General features: G+C 40.3%; 1 protein-coding gene across 2 annotated transcripts; it reads left to right on the plus strand.

Annotated features, from left to right (window-relative positions):
• Window positions 1-433: 433 nt before the first annotated feature.
• On the plus strand, window positions 434-12,706 carry srsf1b (serine and arginine rich splicing factor 1b). Of its 2 annotated transcripts, XM_061962885.2 has the most exons (5): window positions 434-893; window positions 5,214-5,374; window positions 5,451-5,623; window positions 11,699-11,914; window positions 12,152-12,706. In XM_061962885.2, exons 1-4 carry the CDS (start codon window positions 700-702, stop codon window positions 11,879-11,881), a joined length of 711 nt encoding a protein of 236 aa, XP_061818869.1. In that variant the 5' UTR covers window positions 434-699; the 3' UTR covers window positions 11,882-11,914; window positions 12,152-12,706. The 2 variants fall into 2 exon arrangements, with proteins under 2 accessions (XP_061818869.1, XP_061818868.1); XM_061962884.2 differs by having other exon boundaries at window positions 11,699-12,706.
• The last annotated feature ends 6,385 nt before the right edge of the window (window positions 12,707-19,091 follow it).

The raw sequence follows: 19,091 nt of genomic DNA on the forward strand, positions 1-19,091 counted from the left end.
AAAGTAAAGCCGCTGCTCCTCCACATGGAGAGGAGCCAGATGAGGTGGTTCGGGCATCTGGTCAGGATGCCACCCGATCGCCTCCCTAGGGAGGTGTTTAGGGCACGTCCGACCGGTAGGAGGCCGCGGGGAAGACCCAGGACACGTTGGGAAGACTATGTCTCCCGGCTGGCCTGGGAACGCCTCGGGATCCCCCGGGAGGAGCTGGACGAAGTGGCTGGGGAGAGGGAAGTCTGGGCTTCCCTGCTTAGGCTGCTGCCCCCGCGACCCGACCTCGGATAAGCGGAAGAAGATGGATGGATGGATGGATGAACGTGCTGCAACTCCCACTAGCCTCCTGTAGGGGGCAGTGTCACATAAACTCCAAATGAATACTGTACTGCAGCTTCCACTTCCGTCCTGCAGGGGGCAGCCTCACATTGTTTGAGGGCGCCTTAAAATCCCGCCTCGAAGAAGTCGCTGTTGGCGGAAAGTAGAGACTCGCAGCGCTCAGTAAAGTCTTTTTTTTTGTGTGTCTTCTTACTTCGAATGATTCTACTTGTACCGCCACCGAGTTTCGCTTGTATATCCCCCGTGTTATTTTCACGGACGATACCACGGTAGGGTTTTTTTTTTGTTTGTTTTTTAAATCTATCACAGCCACGCTTCTTCGTTAGCTAGCCAGCTAGCTCCACGCTAGCCGTCCCATTGTGTGCTAACATGTCGGCGGGAGGTATTATCCGCGGGCCGGCGGGAAGCAACGACTGCCGCATCTACGTGGGGAATCTCCCCCCCGATATCCGCTCCAAGGACGTGGAAGACCTCTTCTACAAGTACGGCTCCATTCGGGACATTGACCTGAAGAACCGACGAGGAGGACCACCCTTTGCCTTCGTGCAGTTCGAGGACCCCAGGTGAGATTAGAATGTCGCAAACTTACACGCAATTAGGTTTTTAACTCATCAAAAAGTGTCCCAGTCTTGTCACATTGAGCCTATAAACTCACACTTTTTCTGCAGGCGAGCTACTTTTCAATTGATCAAGTCGTGGGGATCTACCTCATTCATATATATCATTTATATTTACTTATTTATGAAATATATGTTTTAACAAGTTTAAGGTGTTTAATGATAATACAAGCATGTTTAACACATATAGTTAATATTGTTAATACATTAAAGGTGTTTAATGATAATACAAGTATGTTTATTACATATAGTTAATATTGTTAACAAGTTAAAGGTGGTTAAAAATAATACAAGCCTGTTTAACGCATCCATCCATCCATCTTCTTCCGCTTATCCGAGGTCGGGTCGCGGGGGCAGCAGCCTAAGTAGGGAAGCCCAGACTCCACTCTCCCCAGCCACTTCGTCCAGCTCTTCCTGTGGGACCCCGAGGCGTTCCCAGGCCAGCCGGGAGACATAGTCTTCCCAACGTGTCCTGGGTCTTCCCCGCGGCCTCCTACCGGTCGGACGTGCCCTAAACACCTCCCTAGGGAGGCGTTCGGGTGGCATCCTGACCAGATGCCCGAACCACCTCATCTGGCTCCTCTCCATGTGGAGGAGCAGCGGCTTTACTTTGAGCTCCTCCCGGATGGCAGAGCTTCTCACCCTATCTCTAAGGGAGAGCCCCACCACCCGGCGGAGGAAACTCATTTCGGCCGCTTGTACCCGTGATCTTGTCCTTTCGGTCATAACCCAAAGCTCATGACCATAGGTGAGGATGGGAACGTAGATCGACCGGTAAATTGAGAGCTTTGCCTTCACCACAACGGATCGATACAGCGTCCGCATTACTGAAGACGCCGCACCGATCCGCCTGTCGATCTCACAATCCACTCTTCCCTCACTCGTGAACAAGACTCCGAGGTACTTGAACTCCTCCACTTGGGGCAAGATCTCCTCCCCAACCCGGAGATGGCACTCCACCCTTTTCCGGGCGAGAACCATGGACTCGGACTTGGAGGTGCTGATTCTCATCCCAGTCGCTTCACACTCGGCTGCGAACCGATCCAGTGAGAGCTGAAGATCCTGGCCAGATGAAGCCATCAGGACCACATCATCTGCAAAAAGCAGAGACCTAATCCTGCAGCCACCAAACCAGATCCCCTCAACGCCTTGACTGCGCCTAGAAATTCTGTCCATAAAAGTTATGAACAGAATTGGTGACAAAGGGCAGCCTTGGCGGAGTCCAACCCTCACTGGAAACGTGTCCGACTTACTGCCAGCAATGCAGACCAAGCTCTGGCACTGATCATACAGGGAGCGGACTGCCACAATCAGACAGTCCGATACCCCATACTCTCTAAGCACTTCCCGAGGGACACGGTCAAATGCCTTCTCTAAGTCCACAAAACACATGTAAACTGGTTGGGCAAACTCCCATGCACCCTCAAGGACCCTGCCCAGAGTATAGAGCTGGTCCACAGTTCCACGACCAGTACGAAAACCACACTGTTCCTCCTGAATCCGAGGTTCGACTATCCGGAGAAAAAAAGTCCTACTTTCTGTCCAATACCACATGAAAGTGGTTGGTTTTTGGCATCTTATTTGTCCAGCTTCCGTACTCCTTTGTATACACTTTACAAGAAATACATTGTCGGCAAACTCCGTAGCTTGCTAGCTTGTGCACGCCAGCTTTCTGAGACTCTTATTTTGTTAGCGCAGGCAGGATGAAGCAGAGCTTTTATTGTGCAACTGTGCAGTCTGTCTTTGGAGTTTTGACGACAGGTACGGCGCCAGAGTCTGTTGAAATAAAGTGTTTCTCGCCTTCCAGTCGGTAATTTTAATGAGCTGGCAGCAGCCAGCGTCATCTCAGAAGACCCTCGGGGGCCGTGAATGTCAATCAAGTGACGAAAGTGACGTCATAGTGAAGATTTATGATCGCTCATTTTTAGGACTGTTTTTTTAATGCCTGGCTGGTGATCGACTGACACACCCTCCGAGATCGACCGGTAGATCGCGATCGACGTAATGAGCACCCCTGCTATAACTCCTTGAAATGTGAACAATTTGTAAAATATTTTAGGTCTTAATTAGGGCTACAACTAGGGCTGCAACAACTAATCGATTAAAAGCGATTATAAAAATAGTTGGCGATTAATTTAGTCATCGATTCGTTGGATCTATGCGCAGAGGCATTTAAAAAAAAAATTGGTATTTTTTTTAATAAACTGCAACATGTACAAACAGCTGAGAAACAATAATCAAAATTAAAGCTGCAAGCAGCGATGGACGGGACCGACTTTGAGGGCTCATAAAATCCAAACCGGAGCAGTAATTAAAACTCTTTCATCAACTTTTAATCAGAAGGGTTCCAGTGTTTCCCACAGGACAGGCATCTATTTGTGGTGGTGTGGTTGGGGGGTGGTGGCGGCAGCGGCGATGACCAAGAAGAACGCGGAGTTGGAATATAATTACAACATTTTATGTACAATTTATATACAGATTTGAACAATTAGTGATTCACTGAAATATATTTATTAATTGTGGTTCTTACAAAAACTATATCTTATAAAATATAAAAGCTAAAATGTCTCTTAAAGCTCTGCCCCTTTTAATTAGTGAATACTAAATAATTTAACTTTAGCCTACTACTACAACCATATTATTTACCAGCAACATGAAGTGAAACAGAGGCAAAGGTGTCCTGCCACAGTCAGTCAACCTCCTCCTGCTGCTGCTGAACAGGTCGCACCTGTGGTCCGGACTGTAGGCCTACTCCTCTCCAAGTCGAGCCCTTTTCGGCCGTTGAAAATATTTTTCTATACTCATCTGTGTGAAGGAGTGAACATCCAACATTAGAATTTATTACTAACGAGCAGAAGCGCTCTATGTACAGTGCCGTCTAACCTTAAGCGGCAGCAGCTCAACACATGCAGGGTTCAACGTTAAGGTTTTTTTCTACTTGCCCGACTTCTCAAATCTATTTGCCCCAATATTTTTACTTGTCCTGCCTAGGTTTTTTTCTGGCTGTGTAGTGCTCATGGTTTATATCTTACTAAAATTCTTCCCGTTGACTATTTACAACACTACACAGTATTTATTATTATTATTATCTATAATTACATTTAAATGGCATTGCATACATGTAAAATTAAATGCTATTTCACATTATTTGACCAGTAGCAGTTACACCCATCTGAACAGGTCAGCCACCTGTTTAAAGCCCGATCACAGTTGAAATCTTGAAATGAAGGGCCTTTAATGGGCAAAACATTAACCTGGACAACATTTTAACAGCTGGTTGGCTCAGATTGTATTCTTTTCATTGAATTCACATGCTGCAGTGGACAGTGGACAATTTAGCTTCAGTCCACGTGTGTTTATTGACAACAGGGTTATAACCTGGCCACGTTAGCTCGTCGGTATGAAAACACGTGACTGTTATTACGTGCGTCTGCCCCGGCCCCGGAGTCAAACAGCGGCGGTGTTAATGAAGCAGCGTCAGGCTGCTCACCGTCAGTGAAACGCTCGGTGAAATCGCGGATTAACGTTAAATATATGACGAGTCGCGAGCGATGCAGCTATAACCTATCTACCGATAACCTATATTACCCTCGTATTTTGATCCCGTCCGTCCCTCTTCTTCTTCTTCTGGCCCACCAGGTGAATTAAGTGCTATTGGCGGAGTTACAATGCATAGTAGGCTACCGCCACCTACTGCACCGGAGTTGTAACTACAAGCAACATTCACAGACAGTCCCATTGCTTTTATGAGCGGTCGAGCGAGTCAAAAGCCGAAAAATCCATTTGTGGCGGACGTAATTCTTTCGTGGCGGGCCGCCACAAATAAATGAATGTGTGGGAAACACTGGGTTCAATCTCTCTCCTGTGCTAATTCGAAGCCGACACGACAAGCACGCTCAGAGGAGATAATGTTCGCAAAAAGGTGACTGTTTTTACACAACTTTTGTTTTGAAGGGGGAATTGCAAACTTCCTGTTGATTTTTGCTGGGGGTAGTCAGTGTATGAAATCTAGGTCTAAGTGAGACCTACATAGAGGTTTTTGTTTCATGTCTCTACGACATTCCTACTGGGAGTTACAGGCAGTTTTGTCCGTGTTTTCTTCCTAGGGGGGCGCTAGAGCGCAATTTTGAGTTTTGGGGTTTGGTTTTTTGATTAGATCGCAATTTTCCCCAGTCCTGATGTGTGTGTCCAATACAAAGTTATATGACTCTGGGGTAAAGAGTTAGCATGTGTACAAAAGGTGTTCATTCAGACTGATTTTGACAGGGATGCAGACGATGCTGTTTATGGACGTGATGGCTATGACTACGATGGCTACCGTCTGCGTGTGGAGTTCCCCCGAAGCGGCCGAGGCGGAGCCGCAGGCCCCCCGAGAGGACGCTACGGACCCCCCTCTCGGCGATCAGAGTACCGGGTCATCGTGTCGGGTGTGCTGCGCCTTCCTCCCCAGGTTAGCCGTTCCCATCCAATGAACGCTCGCTGACGTCTTCTTCATCCGGCCAGGTCTCCCCCCCAGTGGAAGCTGGCAGGACCTGAAGGACCACATGCGGGAGGCGGGCGACGTCTGTTACGCCGACGTCAACCGCGACGGCAGCGGCGTGGTGGAGTTTGTGCGCAAAGAGGACATGACCTACGCGGTCCACAAGTTGGACAACAGCAAGTTCCGCTCCCATGAGGTAGGCCAAGCACTCCACGTGGAACCGTCCACTAAAGAGCTCTTTTCCCTACCAAACCTTCAGGAAATCTAAGTTGCTGGAACCTTTAGTTCCTATTAGGGCTGGGTGATAATGGCCTTTTTTTAATATTTCAATATAGCATATGTCACGATACACGATATATATCTCCATATTTTGCCTTAGCCTTGAATGAACACTTGATGCATATACCGTATTTTTCGGAGTATAAGTCGCACCGGCCGAAAATGCATAATAAAGAAGGAAAAAAACATATAAGTCGCACTGGAGTATAAGTCGCATTTTTGGGGGACATTTATTTGATAAAAGCCAACACCAAGAATATACATTTCAAAGGCAATTTAAAATTAAAGCTGCAAGCAGCGATGGACGGGACCGATTTTGACGGCACATAAAATCCAAACCGGAGCAGTGATTAAAACTCTTTGGTCTATTTTTAATCAGAAGGGTTCAATCTCTCTCCTGTGCTAGTTTGAAGCCGACACGACAAACGTGCTCAGAGGAGATAATGTTTGGGAAAAAAGGTGACCGGTTTTTACAAAACTTTTGTTTTGAAGGGGGAATTGCAAACTTCCTGTTGATTTTTGCTGTGGGTCTAAGTCAGGGGTCGGCAACCCAAAATGTTGAAAGAGCCATATTGAACCAAAAATACAAAAACAAATCTGTTGCAAAAAATTAAAAGCCATATTACATACAGATAGTGTGTCATGAGATATAAATTGAATCAAGAGGACTTAAAGGAAACTAAATGAACTCAAATATAGCTACAAATGAGGCATAATGATGCAATATGTACATATAGCTAGCCTAAATAGCATGTTAGCATCGATTAGCTTGCAGTCATGCAGTGACCAAATATGCCCGATTAGCACGCCACACAAGTCATTAACATCAACAAAACTCACCTTTGTGCATTCATGCACAACCTTAAAAGCTTGGTGGACAAAATGAGACAGAAAAAGAAGTGGCAAGAAAGTCGGAGAAAAGTTATAAATGTAAACAAACTACGGTGAGTTCAAGGACCGCCAAAATTAGTAGGACAAAACGGCGCTCGCCAAATACTCGAATCCGTGAAGCTGACAGTGTGCTTTATAACAATTAGGGAGGTTTGTGTCATGTTTGTCCTACAGAAACCATATTAAAACAAAAAATATATTTTTTCCCCTCATCTTTTTCCATTTTTCATACATTTTTTAAAAAGCTCCAGAGAGTCACTAGGGTGGCGCTAAAGATGCGGCCCTAGAGCCGCGGGTAAGTGATACCTACATAGAGGTTTTTGTTTCATGTCTCTAAGACATTCCTACTGGAATTTACAGGCATTTTTGTCTGAGTTTTCTTCCTAGGAGCAGTTGTGTCTGTGTTTTCTTCCTAGGGGGCGCTAGAGCGCAATTTTGAGTTTTGGGGTTGGGTTTTTTATTAGATCGCAATTTTTGCCAGTCCTGATATGTGTGTCCTGTTTGAGTTTTGAAGCATGTTAAGGGGGTCAAACAATTACAGCTCAAAGAGGCAAAAGTGACTGTTTTTAGTAAACTTTTGTTTTGAAGGGGGAATTGCACACTTCTTGTTGATTTTTGCTGTGGGTCTAAGTGAGACCTACATAGAGGTTTTTGTTTCATGTCTCTAAGACATTCCTACTGGAATTTACAGGCATTTTTGTCTGAGTTTTCTTCCTAGTAGCAGTTGTCTGTTTTCTTCGTAGGGGGCGCTAGAGCGCAGTTTTGGGGTTGGGTTTTTTATTAGATCGCAATTTTTGCCAGTCCTGATGTGTGTGTCCTGTTTGAGTTGTGAAGCATGTTAAGGGGGTCAAACAATTACAGCTCAAAGAGGCAAAAGTGACTGTTTTTAGTAAACTTTTGTTTTGAAGGGGGAATTGCAAACTTCCTGTTGATTTTTGCTGTGGGTCTAAGTGAGACCTACCGTATTTTCCGCACTATAAGGCGCACCGGATTATTAGCCGCACCTTCTATGAATTACATATTTCATAATTTTGTCCACCAATAAGCCGCCCCGGACTATAAGCCGCGCCTACGCTGCGCTAAAGGGAATGTCAAAAAAACAGTCAGATAGGTCAGTCAAACTTTAATAATATATTAAAAACCAGCGTTCTAACAACTCTGTTCACTCCCAAAATGTACGCAAATGTGCAATCACAAACATAGTAAAATTCAAAATAGTGCAGCGCAATAGCAACATAATGTTGCTCGAACGTTAATGTCACAACACACAAAATAAACATAGCGCTTACTTTCTGAAGTTATTCTTCATTCGTAAATCCTTCGTCTTCGGTGTCCGAAGTGAAAAGTTGGGCAAATTTACGATCCACTGGCAGATGTTGGCGTCGTCTGGCGCTGCCTCCTCGTCTTAGTGAAGGTGTGTTCGCCTTCTGTCTTCCATTGTTCCCACGCAGTTAGCAGTCTAGCTTCGAATGCCCTGTTGACACCAATATCTAGCGGCTGGAGGTCTTTTGTCAATCCACCCGGAATGACGGCGAGTATTGAATTAAGCGTGTCAGCGTGTCTCTCAATGTGCTGTTATGAGCTAGCAAATATAACAACTACACTACCCAGCATGCAACGATAGTTACGAGCATGCGCGGTAGCCCTGAGAAGTTCCCACGCAGTTAGCAGTCTAGCTTCGAATGCCCTGTTGACACCAATATCTAGCGGCTGGAGGTCTTTTGTCAATCCACCCGGAATGACGGCGAGTATTGAATTAAGCGCGTAAGCGTGTCTCTCAATGTGCTGTTATGAGCTAGCAAATATAACAACTACACTACCCAGCATGCAACGATAGTTACGAGCATGCGCAGTAGCCCTGAGAAGCGATGTTGTATGCTGGGAGTTCGAATGTGGTTATGAGCACGCTGTGAGAAAACGTTGAGAACTCAGTTAACACGCCTCGTCTGCATTATTTATAATTAGACAGACAACACACTTAATAGGAGCCATTTGGGGTCTTTACATAAACACACAAATGGAAATGAAACGTCACATATCCCAGCATGCACCGCGCGCTTCTTCTACGGGGAAAAAAGATGGCGGCTGTTTACCGTAGTTGCGAGACCTAAACTTTATGAAAATGAATCGTAATAAAGCGCACCGGGTTATAAGGCGCACTGTTAGCTTTTGAGAAAATTTGTGGTTTTTAGGTGCGCCTTATAGTGCGGAAAATACGGTACATAGAGGTTTTTGTTTCATGTCTCTAAGACATTCCTACTGGAATTTACAGGCATTTTTGTCTGAGTTTTCTTCCTAGTAGCAGTTGTGTCTGTGTTTTCTTCCTAGGGGGCACTAGAGCGCAGTTTTGGGGTTGGGTTTTTTATTAGATCGCAATTTTTGCCAATCCTGATGTGTGTGTCCTGTTTGAGTTTTGAAGCATGTTAAGGGGGTCAAACAATTACAGCTCAAAGAGGCAAAAGTGACTGTTTTTAGTAAACTTTTGTTTTGAAGGGGGAATTGCAAACTTCCTGTTGATTTTTGCTGTGGGTCTAAGTGAGACCTACATATAGGTTTTTGTTTCATGTCTCTAAGACATTCCTACTGGAATTTACAGGCATTTTTGTCTGAGTTTTCTTCCTAGCAGCAGTTGTGTCTGTGTTTTCTTCCTAGGGGGCGCTAGAGCGCAGTTTTGGGGTTGGGTTTTTTATTAGATCGCAATTTTTGCCAGTCACATACCTGCCAACTACTCCGGTTTTCCCGTAATTAGTACGGTTTTCATCAACCTATTCCGGGTTACGGTTGCAGTGATAAAAAATACGGTTTTTCATTAATTAAAAAAATTTTTTTTTTCGTTTTATTCACGAAATCGCGTAACAACAATGACAAGCGACACTGCTTCCCGTAACTTCCTATCGAGCCATTCCGAATGCCATGCGCGAGGCTATTTATAGCACCGCTGCCAAGCACGAGGCACCAGTTGCCATTGTTTCCAAACGAGCGAACGATCATGGAATCAGCCGGAGAAAAATCGCAAACGAGTCTTAAACCGAAAAGAAAACTGCAGTCATTCCGTGAAGAATATTCAAAAGCCTATCCAGGAATAATTATCCCTTCCAAAAAGGGTGAAAACTACGCGAATTGCACCTTGTGCAGACAAGATTTTTCGATCGGACACGGAGGAATTAGCGATGTAAAAGACCACGTTGGGACAAAAAAACACAAGTCTAATGCCGTTGCTAAATTTGGATTTTAGCCACAAAAAGGTAATGACACCAATGTTATCTATTGGAATTGTTTAGTACTGTTATACTGTTAAAAGTGTTTATACTATTTATGCTTTCAAGTCCAAGTTGAAGAAATCTTGTTAAATGTTGACAGCATAACTACCAAAATACAGAAGTATGTCCTTAATATTTTTAAAGTTAAAGTTAAAGTACCAATAATTGTCACACACACACTAGGTGTGGCGAAATTATTCTCTGCATTTAACCCATCACCCTTGATCACCCCCTGGGAGGTGAGGGGAGCAGTGGGCAGCAGCGGTGGCCGCGCCCGGGAATCATTTTTGGTGATTTAACCCCCAATTCCAACCCTTGATGCTGAGTGCCAAGCAGGGAGGTAATGGGTCCCATTTTTATAGTCTTTGGTATGACTCGGCCGGGGTTTGAACCCACAACCTACCGATCTCAGGGCGGACACTCTAACCACTAGGCCACTAACAAAGACAAATCAGTATTTCTTCCAGATTTTCCAGAAGAAATTTTTTAAAAGAAATTCAAAATGCTTTGAAATAAGATTTAAATTTAATTCTACAGATTTTCTAGATTTGCCAGAATAATTTTTTTAAATTTTAATCATAGTAAGTTTGAAGAAATATTTCACAAATATTCTTCGTCCAAAAAAACAGAAGCTAAAATATTTATTATTCTTTACAATAAAAAATTTGTTTTACTTGAACATTGATTTAAATTGTCAGGAAAGAAGAGGAAGAAATTTAAAAGGTAAAAAGGTATATTTGTTTAAAAATCCTAAAATCATTTTTAAGGTTGTATTTTTTCTCTAAAATTGTATTTCTAAAAGTAATAAGAAGCAAAGTAAAAAAATAAATGAATTTATTTAAACAAGTGAAGACCCATCCATCCATCCATTTCCTACCGCTTATTCCAAGTGAAGACCAAGTCTTTAAAATATTTTCTTGGATTTTCAAATTCTATTTGAGTTTTGTCTCTTTTAGAATTAAAAATGTCGAGCAAAGCGAGACCAGCTTGCTAGTAAATAAATGACATTTAAAAAATAGAGGCAGCTCACTGGTAAGTGCTGCTCTTTGAGCTATTTTTAGAACAGGCCAGCGGGCGACTGATCTGGTCCTTACGGGCTACCTGGTGACCGCGGGCACCGCGTTGGTGACCCCTGCCCTAGTATATACAATAATATAAACCAAGTCATTGTATTTCATTTAGGATTATTTCATATCTTCATTTAAATAAAAATATATTTGTATCTTTTTTAGATACAGTCAATAAATAATGTGAACATGTATCATAACATGGAAATCTAAGAGAACGTGTTGTGGATGATTGTGGACTGGGAATTTTTTTTATTTAATTTTTTTACACATTTTAATTAAAAAGAAAAAAAGAAAAAAAGTTTTTCCGACGTATTACATTTTAGATGATTTCTCTTCTTAGTTATTATTTCTCCGGCTGTAGAAAAGAGCCGCTCACAGGGCACAGAGGAGGCGACACAGTTGGCGTATCGGTCACGTGACCAAAACAGCTCATGATCGGTCACGTGACTTTCTAAAAGCGGTACGCGCACCGACACAGGGTTTAACTCTATGAGCTCGACGCATGCGCCGATGCATCGGTGTTGCCGGACCCATCACTACTCTACAACATTCGTACCGGAAGTTACAAGCAGTTTTGTCTGTGTTTTTTCCTAGGGGGCGCTAGAACGCAATTTTGAGTTTTGGGGTTTGGCTTTTTGATTAGATGGCAATTTTCGCCAGTCTTGATGTGTGTGTCAAATATGGTGAGTTTTGAAGCATGTTAAAGGTTGGTGTCAAGTACCAAGTTGTTTCCCCAGGTGAGTGTAAAAGTTCGCTTTTGTTGTGGCGCAGGGCGAGACGGCGTACATCCGCGTGAGGACGGACGGCCACGGCAGCGGCAGCCCCAGCTACGAGCGCTCCCGCAGCAGGAGCCGCAGCAAGAGCCGATCGCGCAGCTTCACGCCTCGCCGCGGCCGGGCCTCGCCGCGCTACTCCCCCCGGCGCTCCAACACCCGTTCCCGCTCCCGCACCTAAAAGGCACCACGGCGTGGAGGGAACACCCCGCCTGTATTTACCCGTTTTTGTTGTGTCTTCCACCTTTTCATCTTCTCCGTTGCCCCTTTCCTACCCTCACTGTGAGCTGGGTGTCTTTCTTTTTTTTTTTTTTTTTCCTTCCTTTTTTCACCATTCCTTCTTTTTTTTGTTTTCAAGCCATCTCTTTCCTGCACCTGTTAATGCTGCGCTTTGCTTTCCTTTTTGTCTCCAAAGCATATGTGGCTGACCTTCTTGTGTGTCTCTCTGTAGAGTTCAGAGCAGCAGGATAGGATGGGAAGACAGTTCAAATTAGGATAAGCAGGAAGGAGGAGGAGGAGGAAACAAATGTGGCACGCAATGGTATGATGGTTGTGTCTCCTGTCAGGCTGTTAATGTTTCACCGTACCTTTTCTCAAATGGAGTTTTTTTGTCTCCTCTCTCCCAGAGGGTTCCTAGGTTTAAATGAAAAGGCCCTCTTTGCTTGTTATCAAATGTAGATATTTTTTAAGTTCATGCCCAGGTGTGATTCTAACTCTTTGGTTCTGCTGATATTCCGAAGGTTCGGACTGGGGCACCCATTCCGGAGCCGGATCAGGATTTAGGATTTAGGCATCAGGATGGAAACGTGGATCAGGAGCGTTGGAGGTTTCTTTTTTCTTGTTTCCTTTTTACCACGTCCAGCAATGTGCCGATTAAGCGGGATCGTTGTAGATGACTTCCGACTAATTTGGCTTGACAACAAACAAAAACATTTAGTTACTATTTCCACTAGTGGCAGTGTTGTGATTTTTTTTCTTTTTCTTTTTTTTTGTATTTTTTTTTTTTTAATAAACGTACGGAAAGGACGCGCTTGGATGAAAACCGCAAGGCTGGGAGGTGCAGGATGGAGCCAGACGGTCAAGGGAGGGAGGCAGAGGGAGGGTTTGTATCTTAGCTCCACCTTTTTCTGTTTTTCTTAAGTAGAGTCGCCGCTGTCATAAGAGCTTTATTCTCTTTTAATAAAAAATCAAAACAAAAGTCGGATTTCTGGCGCTTATTGCTTCTATACCAAGTTATATGACTCGAGGGTAAACGGTTGCAAAATTTGCTCAAAAAGCTAGCAATTTAATGTTAGCATGCATACAGTTAGCATGTTTCAAATACCAAGTTATATGGCTAAGGTGTATTGCTGCGAAAATTTGCTCAAAAAGCTAGTAATTTAATGTTAGCATGCATACAGTTAGCATGTTTCAAATACCAAGTTATATGGCTAAGGTGTATTGCTGCCAAAATTTGCTCAAAAAGCCAGCAATTTAATGTTAGCATGCATACAGTTAGCATGTTTCAAATACCAAGTTATATGACTAAGGTGTATTGCTGCGAAAATTTGCTCAAAAAGCTAGTAATTTAATGTTAGCATGCATACAGTTAGCATGTTTCAAATACCAAGTTATATGACTAAGGTGTATTGCTGCCAAAATTTGCTCAAAAAGCTAGCAATTTAATGTTAGCATGCATACAGTTAGCATGTTTCAAATACCAAGTTATATGACTAAAGTGTATTGCTGCGAAAATTTGCTCAAAAAGCCAGCAATTTAATGTTAGCATGCATACAGTTTGCATGTTTCAAATACCAAGTTATATGGCTAAGGTGTATTGCTGTGAAAATTTGCTCAAATAGCTAGCAATTTAATGTTAGCATGCATACAGTTAGCATGTTTCAAATACCAAGTTATATGACTAAGGTGTATTGCTGTGAAAATTTGCTCAAAAAGCTAGCAATTTAATGTTAGCATGTTTCAAATACCAAGTTATATGACTAAAGTGTATTGCTGTGAAAATTTGCTCAAAAAGCTAGCAATTTAATGTTAGCATGCATACAGTTAGCATGTTTCAAATACCAAGTTATAACACTAAAGTGTATTGCTACGAATATTTGCTCAAAAAGCTAGCAATTTAATGTTAGCATGCATACAGTTAGCATGTTTCAAATACCAAGTTATATGGCTATGGTGTATTGCTGCAAAAATTTGCTCAAAAAGCTAGCAATTTAATGTTAGCATGCATACAGTTAGCATGTTTCAAATACCAAGTTATATGGCTATGGTGTATTGCTGCGAAAATTTGCTCAAAAAGCTAGCAATTTAATGTTAGCATGCATACAGTTAGCATGTTTCAAATACCAAGTTATATGACGAAGGTGTATTGCTGCGAAAATTTGCTCAAAAAGCTAGCAATTTAATGTTAGCATGCATACACTTAGCATGTTTCAAATACCAAGTTATATGACTAAGGTGTATTGTTGCGAAAATTTGCTCAAAAAGCTAGCAATTTAATGTTAGCATGCATACAGTTAGCATGTTTCAAATACCAAGTTATATGACTAAGGTGTATTGTGAAAATTTGCTTAAAAAGCTAGCAATTTAATGTTAGCATGCATACAGTTAGCATGTTTCAAATACCAAGTTATATGACTAAAGTGTATTGCTGTGAAAATTTGCTCAAAAAGCCAGCAATTTAATGTTAGCATGCATACAGTTAGCATGTTTCAAATACCAAGTTATATGACTAAAGTGGATTGCTGCGAAAATTTGCTCAAAAAGCTAGCAATTTAATGTTAGCATGCATACAGTTAGCAATTTAATGTTAGCATGCATACAGTTAGCATGTTTCAAATACCAAGTTATATGACTAAGGTGCATTGCTGTGAAAATTTGCTCAAAAAGCTAGCAATTTAATGTTAGCATGCATACAATTAGCATGTTTCAAATACCAAGTTATATGACTAAGGTGTATTGCTGTGAAAATTTGCTCAAAAAGCTAGCAATTTAATGTTAGCATGCATACAATTAGCATGTTTCAAATACCAAGTTATATGACTAAGGTGTATTGTTGCGAAAATTTGCTCAAAAAGCTAGCAATTTAATGTTAGCATGCATACAGTTAGCATGTTTCAAATACCAAGTTATATGACTAAAGTGTATTGCTGCGAAAATTTGCTCAAAAAGCCAGCAATTTAATGTTAGCATGCATACAGTTAGCATGTTTCAAATACCAAGTTATATGGCTATGGTGTATTGCTGAATTAGAGAAAAAAGTGTAAAATTTGAAGGGGGAAAAAAAGTTAGCACTTTATTAGAATGCTATCATACTAACGTTAGCACACTAACAGTTAACAGCTGTCACATACTAAGTTATATGACTTAGGGTAAACTTACAAAATTAGCTCAAAAAGCTAGCAGTTTAATGTTAGCATGCTAACGTAAACATGCATACAGTTAGCATGTTTCAAATACCAAGTTATAAGACTGTAAGGTGCATTGCTGCGGAATTTGAGAAAAAAGTGTAAAATTAGAAGAAAAAAAGTTAGCACTTTATTAGTAGCATACTAACGTTAGCACACTAACGGTTAACAGCTGTCACTTACCATTTGCTCAAAAAGCTAGAAATTTAATGTTTGCATGCTAACATAAACATGCATACAGTTAGCATGTTTCAAATACAAAGTTATATGACTAAAGTATTGCTGCGAAAATTTGCTCAACAAGCTAGTAATTTAATGTTAGCATGCATACAGTTAGCATGTTTCAAATACCAAGTTATATGACTAAGGTGTATTGCTGCGAAAATTTGCTCAAAAAGCTAGCAATTTAATGTTAGCGTGCATACAGTTAGCATGTTTCAAATACCAAGTTATATGACTAAAGTGGATTGCTGCGAAAATTTGCTCAAAAAGCTAGCAATTTAATGTTAGCATGCATACAGTTAGCAATTTAATGTTAGCATGCATACAGTTAGCATGTTTCAAATACCAAGTTATATGACTAAGGTGCATTGCTGTGAAAATTTGCTCAAAAAGCTAGCAATTTAATGTTAGCATGCATACAATTAGCATGTTTCAAATACCAAGTTATATGACTAAGGTGTATTGCTGTGAAAATTTGCTCAAAAAGCTAGCAATTTAATGTTAGCATGCATACAATTAGCATGTTTCAAATACCAAGTTATATGACTAAGGTGTATTGTTGCGAAAATTTGCTCAAAAAGCTAGCAATTTAATGTTAGCATGCATACAGTTAGCATGTTTCAAATACCAAGTTATATGACTAAAGTGTATTGCTGCGAAAATTTGCTCAAAAAGCCAGCAATTTAATGTTAGCATGCATACAGTTAGCATGTTTCAAATACCAAGTTATATGGCTATGGTGTATTGCTGAATTAGAGAAAAAAGTGTAAAATTTGAAGGGGGAAAAAAAGTTAGCACTTTATTAGAATGCTATCATACTAACGTTAGCACACTAACAGTTAACAGCTGTCACATACTAAGTTATATGACTTAGGGTAAACTTACAAAATTAGCTCAAAAAGCTAGCAGTTTAATGTTAGCATGCTAACGTAAACATGCATACAGTTAGCATGTTTAAAATACCAAGTTATAAGACTGTAAGGTGCATTGCTGCGGAATTTGAGAAAAAAGTGTAAAATTAGAAGAAAAAAAGTTAGCACTTTATTAGTAGCATACTAACGTTAGCACACTAACGGTTAACAGCTGTCACTTACCATTTGCTCAAAAAGCTAGAAATTTAATGTTCGCATGCTAACATAAACATGCATACAGTTAGCATGTTTCAAATACAAAGTTATATGACTAAAGTATTGCTGCGAAAATTTGCTCAACAAGCTAGTAATTTAATGTTAGCATGCATACAGTTAGCATGTTTCAAATACCAAGTTATATGACTAAGGTGTATTGCTGCGAAAATTTGCTCAAAAAGCTAGCAATTTAATGTTAGCATGTTTCAAATACCAAGTTATATGACTAAAGTGTATTGCTGTGAAAATTTGCTCAAAAAGCTAGCAATTTAATGTTAGCATGCATACAGTTAGCATGTTTCAAATACCAAGTTATAACACTAAAGTGTATTGCTACGAATATTTGCTCAAAAAGCTAGCAATTTAATGTTAGCATGCATACAGTTAGCATGTTTCAAATACCAAGTTATATGGCTATGGTGTATTGCTGCGAAAATTTGCTCAAAAAGCTAGCAATTTAATGTTAGCATGCATACAGTTAGCATGTTTCAAATACCAAGTTATATGACGAAGGTGTATTGCTGCGAAAATTTGCTCAAAAAGCTAGCAATTTAATGTTAGCATGCATACACTTAGCATGTTTCAAATACCAAGTTATATGACTAAGGTGTATTGTTGCGAAAATTTGCTCAAAAAGCTAGCAATTTAATGTTAGCATGCATACAGTTAGCATGTTTCAAATACCAAGTTATATGACTAAGGTGTATTGTGAAAATTTGCTTAAAAAGCTAGCAATTTAATGTTAGCATGCATACAGTTAGCATGTTTCAAATACCAAGTTATATGACTAAAGTGTATTGCTGTGAAAATTTGCTCAAAAAGCCAGCAATTTAATGTTAGCATGCATACAGTTAGCATGTTTCAAATACCAAGTTATATGACTAAAGTGGATTGCTGCGAAAATTTGCTCAAAAAGCTAGCAATTTAATGTTAGCATGCATACAGTTAGCAATTTAATGTTAGCATGCATACAGTTAGCATGTTTCAAATACCAAGTTATATGACTAAGGTGCATTGCTTTGAAAATTTGCTCAAAAAGCTAGCAATTTAATGTTAGCATGCATACAGTTAGCATGTTTCAAATACCAAGTTATATGACTAAGGTGTATTGCTGCGAAAATTTGCTCAAAAAGCCAGCAATTTAATGTTAGCATGCATACAGTTAGCATGTTTCAAATACCAAGTTATATGGCTATGGTGTATTGCTGCAAAAATTTGCTCAAAAAGCTAGCAATTTAATGTTAGCATGCATACAGTTAGCATGTTTCAAATACCAAGTTATATGGCTATGGTGTATTGCTGCGAAAATTTGCTCAAAAAGCTAGCAATTTAATGTTAGCATGCATACAGTTAGCATGTTTCAAATACCAAGTTATATGACGAAGGTGTATTGCTGCGAAAATTTGCTCAAAAAGCTAGCAATTTAATGTTAGCATGCATACACTTAGCATGTTTCAAATACCAAGTTATATGACTAAGGTGTATTGTTGCGAAAATTTGCTCAAAAAGCTAGCAATTTAATGTTAGCATGCATACAGTTAGCATGTTTCAAATACCAAGTTATATGACTAAGGTGTATTGTGAAAATTTGCTTAAAAAGCTAGCAATTTAATGTTAGCATGCATACAGTTAGCATGTTTCAAATACCAAGTTATATGACTAAAGTGTATTGCTGTGAAAATTTGCTCAAAAAGCCAGCAATTTAATGTTAGCATGCATACAGTTAGCATGTTTCAAATACCAAGTTATATGACTAAAGTGGATTGCTGCGAAAATTTGCTCAAAAAGCTAGCAATTTAATGTTAGCATGCATACAGTTAGCAATTTAATGTTAGCATGCATACAGTTAGCATGTTTCAAATACCAAGTTATATGACTAAGGTGCATTGCTGTGAAAATTTGCTCAAAAAGCTAGCAATTTAATGTTAGCATGCATACAATTAGCATGTTTCAAATACCAAGTTATATGACTAAGGTGTATTGCTGTGAAAATTTGCTCAAAAAGCTAGCAATTTAATGTTAGCATGCATACAATTAGCATGTTTCAAATACCAAGTTATATGACTAAGGTGTATTGTTGCGAAAATTTGCTCAAAAAGCTAGCAATTTAATGTTAGCATGCATACAGTTAGCATGTTTCAAATACCAAGTTATATGGCTATGGTGTATTGCTGCAAAAATTTGCTCAAAAAGCTAGCAATTTAATGTTAGCATGCATACAGTTAGCATGTTTCAAATACCAAGTTATATGGCTATGGTGTATTGCTGCGAAAATTTGCTCAAAAAGCTAGCAATTTAATGTTAGCATGCATACAGTTAGCATGTTTCAAATACCAAGTTATATGACGAAGGTGTATTGCTGCGAAAATTTGCTCAAAAAGCTAGCAATTTAATGTTAGCATGCATACACTTAGCATGTTTCAAATACCAAGTTATATGACTAAGGTGTATTGTTGCGAAAATTTGCTCAAAAAGCTAGCAATTTAATGTTAGCATGCATACAGTTAGCATGTTTCAAATACCAAGTTATATGACTAAGGTGTATTGTGAAAATTTGCTTAAAAAGCTAGCAATTTAATGTTAGCATGCATACAGTTAGCATGTTTCAAATACCAAGTTATATGACTAAAGTGTATTG

The sequence above is a fragment of the Nerophis lumbriciformis genome, linkage group LG09 (genome assembly GCF_033978685.3).
Source record: "Nerophis lumbriciformis linkage group LG09, RoL_Nlum_v2.1, whole genome shotgun sequence".
In the NCBI taxonomy this organism is placed as follows: Eukaryota; Metazoa; Chordata; class Actinopteri; order Syngnathiformes; family Syngnathidae; genus Nerophis; species Nerophis lumbriciformis.